Source organism: Mytilus galloprovincialis, chromosome 4 (assembly GCF_965363235.1).
Source record: "Mytilus galloprovincialis chromosome 4, xbMytGall1.hap1.1, whole genome shotgun sequence".
NCBI classification, from domain to species: Eukaryota; Metazoa; Mollusca; class Bivalvia; order Mytilida; family Mytilidae; genus Mytilus; species Mytilus galloprovincialis.
This window is the reverse complement of record NC_134841.1, coordinates 1,924,990-1,938,673: the sequence shown is the minus strand read 5'-3', so window position 1 is coordinate 1,938,673 and position 13,684 is coordinate 1,924,990. Positions and strand designations below refer to the sequence as shown.

The 13,684-nt window shown below is 30.9% G+C and overlaps 1 protein-coding gene across 1 annotated transcript in view; it reads left to right on the top strand.

Moving 5' to 3' along the window:
• The window catches only part of LOC143070946 (protein RRP5 homolog), a 53,799-nt gene that overhangs the window by 6,807 nt on the left and 33,308 nt on the right, over nt 1–13,684 (top strand). The window contains exons 6-18 of the mRNA XM_076245048.1: nt 411–534; nt 1,017–1,147; nt 3,309–3,377; nt 3,822–3,923; nt 4,308–4,517; nt 4,818–4,885; nt 8,109–8,165; nt 8,575–8,635; nt 11,371–11,520; nt 11,889–12,068; nt 12,361–12,495; nt 12,889–12,954; nt 13,343–13,531. Of these exons, the coding sequence (XP_076101163.1) occupies nt 411–534; nt 1,017–1,147; nt 3,309–3,377; nt 3,822–3,923; nt 4,308–4,517; nt 4,818–4,885; nt 8,109–8,165; nt 8,575–8,635; nt 11,371–11,520; nt 11,889–12,068; nt 12,361–12,495; nt 12,889–12,954; nt 13,343–13,531 (1,542 nt within the window). The remainder of the gene's footprint in view (nt 1–410; nt 535–1,016; nt 1,148–3,308; nt 3,378–3,821; nt 3,924–4,307; nt 4,518–4,817; nt 4,886–8,108; nt 8,166–8,574; nt 8,636–11,370; nt 11,521–11,888; nt 12,069–12,360; nt 12,496–12,888; nt 12,955–13,342; nt 13,532–13,684) is intronic.

Here is a 13,684-nt window from a genome sequence, read left to right as displayed (position 1 = left end):
ACAAGAGAACCGTGTGATTTCAATTGGACAATGAGTCTTGTTAATTGACACCATGTTATATCAGTATTAGTTTTAGTGAAGAGGATCCATGTTGACGTTAACTTGACAATGAAATGAATGTGATATATGTGATGATGATTAAGTAAAACAAATTAAGGATATGATTGTGGATTGAGAAAAAAATGTATTTGTAAGGATATTTGATTTGGAGGTTTTGTCATATTCTGTCTACAATCATATAGAAAATTGATACATGAACTTTATTGAATATAAATTTAATTTAGAGTTAACCTGTGTCCACTAAATCCACAAAAAAACTTGTTCCCCATGAATATTTATAAATCCATAGTATATAGCATGTATAAATACATGGCCATTTTGCTTTTATACCACAATTTTCTGATTGCCAGGTTTTGTATGGTAGTATTGCCAGTCAGGAAGATCATGGATATGTAGTGGACCTGGGAGTAAAGAACAACAAAGCTTTTCTAAAAAATAAGGATGCTGAACGATTCATACAGCTGCATAATGATGGTAAGTGTTGTCATACAAATAAAGAATGAATGTATGAATGGCTTATTAAGGGCCTACTCCTTTAAACATATTTAAAATGTATGTGGGAGGGTAGGAAGGGAAGTTAAATTATTGAATGGGGGTCATTCATCTTTTTTTAGTATGCATCTTACCATTATGCAAAATTGTCTAAAAAATGGTTCTTGGTTGTAGGGATATTTTGAAAGTGACTTTAATACCCTACCCTCCAACATAGATTTTAATGGAATAGCCCTCATGTCCAGTGACAAATTAGGTCTACAAGAAGACATGTCAAGCACCCTACAAAAAGACATTATCCTGACTCTGAGTTGACCAGTCATAGCTCTTATTCCTAAATGTTGCGAATAAGCTGCAAACACTAATTTTCAAGCTGATGTTGCTAAATCGTTTGATCAAGCCTACAACAAGATTCTGTTTCAAAAGAAAATAGTAGATATAAAAGTGAATGATTTGTTTTGCAGGATATCCATTGATGGTTGGACAATCTATAATATGTAAAGTAGAAACAGGGAAGGATAAACTGGACATGTTAAGTGGAGAATCTAGAACTGTCACAGTCACCATAGACCCTAACAAACTGTCATCAAATGAGGTTAGTAGACCCAAAGGGTTTGGGGGGGGGGGTTGGATGGGATAAACTGCACATGTTAAGTGTAGAATGGAGAATCTAGATCTGTCACAGTCACCATAGACCCTAACAAACAGTCATCCAATGAGGTTAGTTAGTTAAAGGAAATTATTTTGTCTTTAAAATTCTGAAGAAGTGAACATTAAATGTAGTGGTAGTGGCATAAACCTGTAAAATCCACAGGAGTGTTCATCTGGTTAAAAATGACATGTATTTTATAGGATTTATTTCTTTTCTTAGGCCAAATAAAAATATATGTGTGGTTCCAGTTACATACTTTTAAAAAATAGGGTCGGTAGGCCGCCTTTTTTTTTTTTTTTTTTTTTTTTTTTGAATGTCAAAATCCGGAAAAAAATCGTGTGTTTACCGAAATTTTTTCCGGTATTATACACGCCCCAACCGGAAGTGTGCCATTTTTACATGTGTTTGGTTGTAAAATAAACAGTCATGATACGTTTTTAGTTAATTTTGTTGCATTCTGTTATGAATTGTTGCATTTTAGCCATAACAGATACTTGTGATGGAAATTCAGATGACAGAAATCTATGAATTTAATTATTTTAATTCACATTCCTCAAAATTTGATCGTTTGAAAATTTATTTTTCAGAAATGAAAAAAAAAGTTCTAGGGTCGGGGGGTTTTAAACTAGGGTCGGTTGGGTTACTGGAACCACACATATATTTTTATTTGGCCTTACAACAAATCAAATAAAAATGCATATGTGACAAGTATTAAATTATAGACCTTGATTTTTTTTTAGTAGAAGTGGTTATATTGCCAGTGAGACAGCTGTACATTAAGACCAAAGAAGTGAACAATTAAGGGACCTTCAGCAATGAGCAAATCCCATACTCATACTGTATAGTAGGCTTTCAAAAATCGTCGTTATGTGGCAAGCTTGTTTTATAAAGATGTGTTTTTATAGAAGTACACATTTCTCTTGTCACATACAATTTTAGGAAAACTTTTTCATATTTAAACTTTGAAAGGATTTAAAACTATACCCTTTTGAAGTACATAAGGAAAACTCTGTCAATATTTCTGATGCAGAACTATTGAACACTTTAAGGGATATCTGTTATCTAGATAGTTAGTTGCAAATAAAGGATGTTGTCTACAAGGTCAAGATTGTAAACTTAGTTTAACGTTACTAACCTCATATTCAAATTCATTAAAAGTTGAAAACTTTGGAATTATTTGAATATACAGTAGACTCTCGTTATTTTGAAGTCAGCCGGACCAGAGAAATATTATGAGATACACATAGTTCGACCGAATGAAAACCGAAAGTTTGACAGAACAAGGGACACAACTCTTGCTTAGCTTGGTAAAGCTAAAATAGATCTGGGTGAATATGGGAAGGGGATCGATATTCTGGTATCAGATCAATGTACTTGTATGTCATGGTCTTTCATTATTATAATAACATTGTTTTTACTTATTCAATTGTTTCAGTTACAATTTTTTCCTATGGCTTTTATCTGAGAGAGTAACTTCCAATCGATAGTTTCGTTATTCATGTCGTTTATAGTTGACAAAATTGTTTATTCTCGGGTACAAGAGATTTTAGAAAATTTAGATTCCTCTTCATTTTGTTTTATCTCACTATTTCTTTTCAAAAGAAAATACAACAAGATTAAAGACGCCGATTGAGTAGTTTTTAGGTGATCATCAACGGAAGTCATAATCCTTACTTTATACACACCCAAGCTCATTATGTTTTAGTGTAAATCACAATTGTTTTGTAAACATTTTTAAATACTTTTAACTCTTCAATCCATTTAAATGCCGGAGGTCATGTTTTGACATATGTGTATTAGTTCGAGATAAATAATGAATTTTGAATGCTTTTGTTAACCTTGGGATCATAAATTTAGTTTTGACTCAACCGAAATTTCGACTCATCCAATGTCGACTAAGCAGGAGTCGAATTACATACATTTATATGGAACAAAGTTTGGGACCACATGAAAACTTCACTCATCCAAAATTTCGAGTCAACCGAGTTCAAGACAACGAGAGTTAACTATATAGATATTTAATACTTCGTAACTGCATATAACAATGTATAACATACCAAGCTATCACTGTATTTATATTTCCTTTTTATTTTTACTATTGTAGGTTGTTGCAAAGGATATTCCATTTAGAAGTTTTATTCCAGGAATGAAAGTTAACGCTACAGTAGACCAGGTAATCAGTATAATTATAACTTTAAATCAAAGTGGTTTCACTATTGGTATTAAATCATATATTTTTTACTTGAAGTCAAAAGTGTTTAAATTATTGGTATTATGTTGTATGTTTGTAATTTTAACTTAAAGTTGTTACACAGTCGGTATTATATCTTACATTTATAACTTTATATATAATGGATACATCTACTGAACAAAAAACTTATTTTAGAAAAACAAGGGTATATTCTATAAAGATAATAACTGACACGGAAAAAGGAAAATAATGATGATGAATATGCATGTTAAGCAGAGTTATATAGATGTCGTACAAACTTTGCTTTAAATCGGGTGTTTGTGTGTTTCTTTCATTACTTTCATAGTTCTTACATTTTCCTGACCCCCTCTTCTTCTTCCTTTAGTAAGATGTGTAAGGTTTATTATTGATTTTTTATGCTTACAGTTGACCGGTGATGGTGTTACTGTGAAGTTTCTACAGTATGGTGGTACTATTCACAGATCACATCTGACAGAAAATCCAGACAAAGCTCTCAAAAATAAGCAGGTAATATAATGAACCACTTATTTATCAACCAGTTTTCTTGCAAACAGTGTATTGTGTAATTTTATCAAGAGCTTTTTAAAAAAATTCAGGCATTGAAACAAAAATTTCTCCAAATAGGGTAAATCTAGGACAAAGATTGAAACAATTTTTATTTGCCCAGTGTTGAATTGAACATGTCGATTTAAAAGGATATTCAAACTCATAATTTGACGACACAAATTAACACCTTGGCAAAAAAAAAAATGACATTAAAACAAAATACAACAGAATAAAATCCCAACATGGGAAACTAAAAACTAAAAAAATACAATGTTTATTGTACATTTGAAGTATGAGTATTTTGTTGCAACCAATGAAATAAATGAGTTCCTTTTTCTGCTGTAGATTAAAGCATGTGTTCTGTATATCCACCCAACAACAAAAGCTGCTGTGCTGTCAAATCTACCCCACCTAGTGGAATATAAAGGTGTGCCTGTGATTGGTCAGTTTGGTCAGCTGACTGTATGTCAGATAGTAGAGAATGCAGAGGTCACACATCCAGGAAGCTATAATGTTCTGTTTAAACTACCAGGAGACATCAAAGCAACCTGTGGGGTATGTAACGTTTAAGATGGTTCAAAAAGTAATATACGGGTAATTAAAGAAAACTAAAATATTGTTTATTTACGCGATTTAGGATATAAGGGAAATGTTCAAGGAATTTTTTTTAGCACATACCGGGGTAATTGTCAAGAAAAATCGGTTACCGGTACAAACAAACATGAAATCTGAATATTAAAAGTTTTGTAATCTATCTCTATACATATGGATAATCAACCTTTCACTTTATACAATGATGAATGGGCTTTCAAAAGATAGATATGTTAATAGTTTATAATATTTATCTAATTTTAGTTAAAGAATTTGAGTGATGGTAAAATAGCTGATGTCCGCAGTATGTTCAAACAAGGATCTGAACACAGGTATTATATGAATACATCATGGTTGTTAACATTTTAAAACTAAATAGTTGGGAGTTCTTTGTTTCAAATGTTTCATTGAGGGTTTTGATATATAAATATTGTCATACCATAGTGATATTGGGTTCAAGGACAAGTGTCCTAATATAAGAAAACCAAGAACCTTCTCCATTATATTGTATCCATACTGAATTGTAGGAAAATCTTCCTTGTCATTATTTTTAAAAATTAAAATGTACTGAAAATTAACAATGTAAATATGATTCAGTTTATCACCTGGATTTTATCTTATATAAAGAGTTGATATATCAAGCTAACAGCCAATCAGGTTAAACTCTGTAAGGAGGAAGATATGTTTAAGATCTCTACAGTACTGTTCAAAAATATCGATTCGATAACTTTTTTCTCCGATTTCCGTGTTTCTCGGAATCACACCGAGTACCGCGGATTTCACTCCTAAAATCCTCCAAAGATTCTCTCCCAACACCGCGTGGCTGTTAATTGGTTTATTGCCCATCGGATGTACTTCAAATTAACGACGCGTGACAACATAATTGGATTACCCAGATAATTTACCTTTGAACATTTAATCGATCTTGGTTGCACAGGTGTGCTTTAAAATCACGGTATTATAAATTGAACAAATGTTTTCCTTTCTTTGACAGATAAAGATGTGACAATATCATTTAGAATAAGATAATTATTATCTTTTATATTTGTGTCTTATGCCGTTATCTTTAAAATAGAACGTACATACGAAAAAGTATGAAGAAAATTGTTATTTTGTGTTTCTATTACAGTCCGGTCAGGTCATACATTGTGTTCTTTCAGCAAGGACGATTTTGCCACAATTAGTTTCTTTTATAACTTATTCAATAAGCAATATCAGCGCATTAATTGTTCATTATTAAAAAATCAACTGGCTAATAAAATCATGTTTTTTTTCGGTAACCCGATTCATCGGATCATCAAGTAAACTTAATTTATTGAGCAATGTAAAATATGATGTTTCACCACCTCGGTACATTTATACAGACTTGAATAATTCAAATTACGAACAGAAACTGTTAAATGACAACTCTGTTGACAAAGGAAATAATTTCAAGTGATATTGATAGTGCTCGTCATTTTCGCATTTTACGGAACGGTTTTCAAATTGACGAAAGTATTTATATCAATTTCGTCATTTGAATTTGGAAAGTGAAAAATATTTTCACATTAATTATATTATAAATGTACTATAATTCTACCGGTGTTTGACAAGTTTATGACGCTCAATCATTTTACGTTTACAAAAGATGTTAAAAGTTGTGATGATAAGTAATCCGCTTATCGCTATCCGATAGGTCACTAATCCTTTAATTATTAATAAAATTTATCAAACCTCATAATTGCCCATCAAAATATTCTATTCCAGTTAAATCAGTCATCATTTTATTTTCAAAATTTTCCAACCGCCTACAATTGGCATTTCTTTATCGTATTTATATCATGATTATTGTCATTTGAATACAATCAGTCACCCCGGACAATTTCCATCATAATTTCAATTAATACATCACCAACTGTAAATCTATATTATTGACCATGGACATATAACTAATGTACTTTCTTTTTTGAAAGATAAAACATTAAAATTCAAATAGTTAAAAATGTGTTCACGTTTATTCGGATAAGAATTATATTTTCCCGATAAATCAATTGTAAAAGGACCTTCTGGAGCCTCAATACGATTGCACAAAAATGTCGTTCTGCAACTTTAGAAACCTTGAATGGACTTTCCCATGGTCGGCCAGAAAGGTCACCTGAGTTTACTAGTACGCGATATTTTTTCCCGCCCTTTAAAAAACTCGTGCTGTGGATAACATTGATGTTAACTATTTTTAGCATTTAACATTGTTAAGTAAGTCAAGTTCAAGTTCAACCCAAACTGTTGATAACTGAGATGTGTATCGTGGAATTGTCTTCGCACGGCAAATAATTGTTTTTAAAATCTTTTGTTGAAAATACACAAATTTATATTCATTGTGCGAAAGTTAATATTAAACAAAGACGAATTAATGCAGCTGGAAGTATTCCTGTTGTAACGGAAATGTATTATTATTCTGCTGTACTGCCAACAAATCGTAAAACGAAAATGCCGTAATTGTTAAGCATAACGAATGGTGAATAATATTTTCCTTTTTACTTGAATATACAAAACTTTCAAACACGTAATTTTATTTAACTGCTCAGATTAATTTAGCGAAAGTTTCCGGTTATTTTTACACAAGTATGCTCATTTTGTAAATAAAATATTAATTTACTGGTGAAGACATCGAGGTCAAAATTAAGTAGTTTTCATTTTTTATTAAACTTAAATACAATTGAAAGAATTAACAACAACATTTTGCTTTTAAATCTTTTATTCATTCCAGCAATTAGATAATCGTAAAAAGAAAATGCCGTAGATTTACACAATTAATACGGGGCAATCATTTTGTCTAATGAATGGTGAATAAATTTTCCTTTTTACTTGCATATATAAAACTTTTAGACTTATAATTTTTAAATAAAGACTTTAACTTTGAAGTAGAATATTTTGTTTTTCACATATTCCGCTATATTTTATAATCGTTTTTTTTTTTAAGCAAGTACATTAAGGTTAAGATATTTTTAGATGGGCTAACAAAAAATACGAAAATATTTTGACTTTAGTTTTTATGAACACAAATGAAATTTAATTAGTATAAAATACATTTAAAATTATACACCTGTTTGACACTTAAACTGGTACAGTAGACCGGAAATATAACTCTTTATTACTTCAACCTTTACCTGTCAGGTAATCCAATTACCCATTCAGTCTTGTGCCGGTATAGATCAAAGTAGGATAAGGGCAATTAATTCCTCGGTGTAGAGAGTGAGCTCGTTATCACAATAAACATTTGTACCTGATTTTGGGAGAGATTACTCCCAAATTCCTCCCAACATTTTGGGAGGAATATCGGAGTTTGTCGGAGTGGCTCCGACATTTTCCTCGGTGTAGGGTGTGGGAGAGTTGGTACTCTTGAACTGTACTGTATATCATCATTGCAGGGGGGAAATGTGTACTATACACACCTAAATACATTAATGCTTTTGTATGGTGTGTTAATGTGCAGTCTAAAAAAACAGATAAATATATTTTAGATCTGTCTGTGATTTTTGTTAATCATTGTATGAAACATATTTTTATAACTTTTAGGTGTAGAGTAATGGACTTTCACTACATAGACCAATTAGTAACTATAACCTTGAAACAGTAAGTATGACATGACACAAGTAGAGTGCATATATAATATTAACCTTTATAGAAAGTAGTTGGTGAAAGTAGTGAACTGGTGTAAGTCAGAGATAACGTTTTAAGCCAGACATACAATTTTTGATTGTTTTTACCTATATTCCATTTAGGTATTTAAATACAAATTTTAGATCCAGGGCAGTTTTCCCTACAAAGAATGAGTAATTCTTTGATAGGGATTTGGTAACCAACTATAGATACTTTTAATTTCAATCAGTTTGATTGCTTACCTAAAATATTAGACTTGCTTTAATGAAATAGAAAAAATAAAGAAAACATAAATAAATCCATGTTGACTTTCATCAAATTTAAACAAAGTTTGTTGCCTGTTTATATACTGATTGTAAACTTGTGTTACTTTATATTGTAGAAGTATATTAGATCAGAAGTATATGTCCCTACATGATATCAAACCAGGAGATATTGTTGAGGTTAGTTCTTCATATAGTTTATAGATACATGTTATTTGTTGCAAATACTGAAATATCTTTTATGTTCCTTTTCTGTTTTATAACAACTTTAAGAGATTATTTCATTTAACAACTGTTATTTTATATTATTATACTTCACTTTAAAATGCCATATTTTGATTGGCTAATATGAAGGTGTTAATTTACTCTATCACATGGCTGAGGGGGTGACAATTTTTTTAATGATGCCCTCTTGTTCAGACCAATCAAAAAGTTTTAAAGGACAATGAATTGAATTTACATCATATAAAAAAGAAGATGTGGTATGATTGCCAATGAGACAACTATCCACAAAAGACCAAAATGACACAGACATTAACAACTATAGGTCACCATACGGCCTTCTACAATGAGAAAAGCCCATACCGCATAGTCAACTATAATAGGCCCCGATAAGATTCAAGTTATTAAAGACAATGCTTAAGTAGGTTTTTGCTCAGACTCTATTATTAGACTGTCAAAGTAAAAAATCAAACATCTTGCTTAACTTTTGTTGTTTTTTCAAAAACCCGTAACGTTGTTATGTACGTGATGTCATAGAAAATACTTTTTAATTCATCTGTAAAAGACAATATTGATAGGACATTCAGTATAATAAATTAAATAACACATAGCTGAGAGTGTGATAGAGCAGATTGGTACCCCTCAAATAGTATTGTCAACCTTGGCTTTGCCACGGTTGACAATGTTTTCTCGGGGTACCACCCTCTCAGCTACGTGTTATTTATATAGTATCCAGTACAATATTTATTAACTACAAATGCATTAAGTTTAAGTGTACAGTATGACAATAATTGCACTGTTTGTTCAATCAATATTGACTTAAGGAAAACATACAACAATTAAAAACCAATTGTTCAGAGAACCATTGATGGTCTTTCCACCAGTAATGATTTTTTTTATATGAAAATATTAAAATTTGGTTTTAAATGTCAATTTCAGCGTCAAATGACAACTTATTGTAAGCTGATTCCAAAAATATAAGGTTTCTATACAAAAAGATATAAATAAGGGAGATAATTTTTTACTTCCGGTTCAAAATATGTTACTTCCGGTACTGTCTAATAGTTTACTTGACGCTGATTCCAAAAATATATGGTTTTACATACTTTTACAATAATTTATTACAAAAATTAGCTACTTCCGGTTTACAAAAAGTCACTTCCGGTTAGCTTTTTCAACGTCATACTGCTTGCAACCTAATGCAAAAAGTCTAATAGCTTTAACATGAATACATATGAGGTAAAAGCAAAGGTCAAAATCTAGAACGTTAAATTAACATATGACCTTGAGCTCAATTTCAAGGTCATGAACCAAGGACCTCAAATCAAAAGACACTAGGTCTTTACTTTATATTGTTAATGAGTTATATTACCATACGACTGATATTAGATATAAAAGGGGGAAAAACTTGCAGCAAATGTTTATGTACCCTTTCGACTAAAATTTATGTGTAACTACATGTCACGACTATCAATTATGTGAAAATATTTTGTCGATATCTTATAAGATTTCTGAAAATAAGAGATAACAAGCCAAAATCAAAAATTTAATCATGACCTTGACCTTTGACCTTGACCTCATTTTCATTTTTTTGGACCAAGGACCTCACATCAAAAGACCCTAGGCCTCTAACACTTATGGTTTTCCAGTTAAAAATGCATATCACTTATATCAAATATAAAAGGGGAAATAACTCTCATATGGAGTCTCCGGATAGCTTCGGTCGAAATAAATCAAATCATCCTGAGGATGTAACGAGCAATTTGGTAAAATAAATTTGTCGGTTTCTTATACGGTTGCGAATATTAAGCGATCACAAGAAAAACAGTGTTCGGGGAGATAACTCTTACATTGAAAAGATTTTGGTTATGCGGTGTCAGTTACAAAAGCGTAATAACTGTTCGATATCATATACCATATGTCTAAGCGACATCTTGCGAAACAAAAAATTGCAAAGGAACAAAAAGTTGGCGGAAGAAAAAAAATAATAATAATAATCAGAAGAAAACCAATAGGTCTTTCCACGGAAAAGTGGAAAGACCTAATTATTATATGTTTTAATATTATTAATTCCTATATTTTAACAAATTTGATTCGTTTAGGGATAGTCACATGTTAAACTATATTTTTGAAGGTAGAGAGAAAACGTTGGATAGCAAAATGCATATTGCACAGCAAAAAGCATATTGCAGCAATATGCTTTATTTGCACGGTTATTTTTAGAATATCTAAAAACCGATTTACTTTGTGACGTCATGTAATGAATTTCAGGATTTTGTTAAACGTTTTGGAACAAATGATATCTGTGATCAATTATTTGACGAAAAAAAATCTTCAAATACGTAAGATGTTAAACAAACAAAAAAGAGTAAATGAAATAACAACTAATATGTTGTTATTGTCAAGGAGACAATATAATATCTATAAAATTCGAACAAAATCAAATGACGATTTTGATACAAATATGGTCAGAAATTAATAATATAACAAATATAGCCTTTGTATGAGGTCAATACAGGATATATCGACCCAAAGAAGTATATCGACCTCGGACTTCGTCCTCAGTCAATATACTTCTTTCAGGTCAATATATCCTTGTATCGACCTCATACTAAGGCTATATTTGTATAGTGAACAATCTATATTGACTTAAGGATTACATGTGTACATACAACGATTATTATATGTTTTAGTGTACAGTAGAGACCTGTGTCGAGAAAGGAATTGGTGTAAAGCTATCTCAGAACATACACGGTTATATACCAAATCTTCATCTGGCTAATTCAACCTTCAAAACCAGAGATGTTAAAGAGTTCCATGAAGGGAAACAACTCAAGTGTAGAGTAAGTGGTTAATTTTTGTTGTATTTGAGGAATCCGTGACAAAATTGCAGACTAAAGACACCTCGTTTATATTAAATTAGGTGCTAAACCTATTTAACTAAAATATACCCAGGTATGAAAAGATGCTTTATTTTAACTCATAGGCATTAAAAGCATCTACAAATAAATTATGAAATAAATGAAGAGTTTCATGGTTCCTGGGTTAAAGAAAAAAAACATTCATCATCTTAATGTTTTTATTAAATAGCAAATTTGTAAAATAAGATAACACTGTGAAAATGTGTCATAAAGTGTGATTACATAATCTCTTATTGATTGGTCTTCATGGTTATACATTGTTTCATCATTTATATGGTGTTTTTTTTCAGGTCTTAAAAGTAGACGAAAAGAAGAGAAATGTAATTCTAACCAACAAGAAAATGTTACTGAATACCAAGTTACCGATTCTGACAGATTTTGATCAGCTCAAATCAGGGATGGATGTGGAAGGATACATAGCAAAGATTACCAATAAAGGCGTTCTTGTTGCTTTCTTTAATGAAATTAAGGTATAACAAAAAAGGCAATCATTGAAATAGTCAGTTGATCAGTTCATATGTTTTGAAACAATAAGGAGAGAACATTTTAAAGAGTATTTAGATTTAATGAAGTTTATAAGCTGTTGAATTTTCCATTGTAAAGAATTCTGTAAATGCATTAAAAATTACAATAATAGATGCACATAATAATTTCTAAATTAACGGTATTAAAATTTGTAAGATTTAGAAATACATTTATTATTTCTGATTTATAAGAAGAAGAAAAACTGATTGACATATTGATTGTATTATTTATTTGTAGGGTTGGGTTCCAAGGAAACAGCTAAGCACTGAAAACATAGAATTCCCAGAGAAAGTTTTCTTTAAAGGTCAGGTTGTCAAAGCAAAGGTTTTATCTTGGAATGAAGAAAAGAAGAAAATTATTCTGTCTTTTAATGTGAGTAAATGTTTGTATATGTTTAGAATGAAAGGATATGTACGATAAAGGTATATGAAGCAGCAGCAAAGGATGAAATTTTTCTACAGATTGATTCTATGTTCAATAAAAAGCACACCAAAGAATATTGCAAGTTTTAAGTTACATCGAGTCTTGACACCTGTGACCTTTTAGTACCTTAAATATTTAAGCTCAATATTCTCCATTAAGTTTATTTATATTTTTATTAGAAGAAGAATTTATTTGCAAATCAACAGCCACAATAACTTGATGTCAATGAAAACTGATGTTTTATAATTCTGTCTCTTTGTTTTTCTCCACATTTTAAAACATAAATGAAGTTTTACTGATTTCTAGCTTATGATTAGATAATAAAATATTTGCAATGTTTAGGTTGGTGCTAAATCTTCATTTGGAACCAAAGAGGATGAGAGTGAAGATGGTATGAAGATCGGACAGGTAAGATTTAACTGTTACAATTGTGATTATCAGAATGAGGACTTATTCAGAATTATTTAAGGTAATAGATACCCAGGTATGCTTTCTGCTTTGAACCAGATTAACATAACCTAAAAAATAGACATATCTAATCTGGTTTTGATCCTTACATAGATCTGTTAAATGATTATTATATAACAAAAAATTGTGATCTGAGTATTTTCCCAGATATTTCTAAAGAAATTGAAATGAAGTGCTACGGTACTTTTTGTAAGACATAAATATAATTTTTGTTTCCTCTTAAATGAAAGAAAAGAAGGAGGAATATTGAAATTTCAATCAATTTGAGTTATTCCTATATTTGCTGACATCTGGTCTTTCGGATATTAAATGTTTTTTTATTCTATAGATTATGAAGTGTGAGGTGACTGGGAAAACAGAGACAGGTCTGGATGTCAAACTACCGTCATCAAAACAAGCTTTCCTACCCATAAAGCACCTGACAGATTCCATGGAAACCAGCCATTTACTGCTGGATATGTATAATCCTGGAGATGTCATAGAAAATGTCATGTACCTGAGTAGAAATAATATGCCTGTATCCTTTATTAAAAGTTGTGTGTTATTTATGGTAACAGGGGCAATAGCAATACATGTTCATTTACATTCATGTTCTTACCTTCCAGATAAGATATCTGTCATCAATTTAACAAAACAGCAACTAACATTACAGAGATAACAGAAAAGCAAT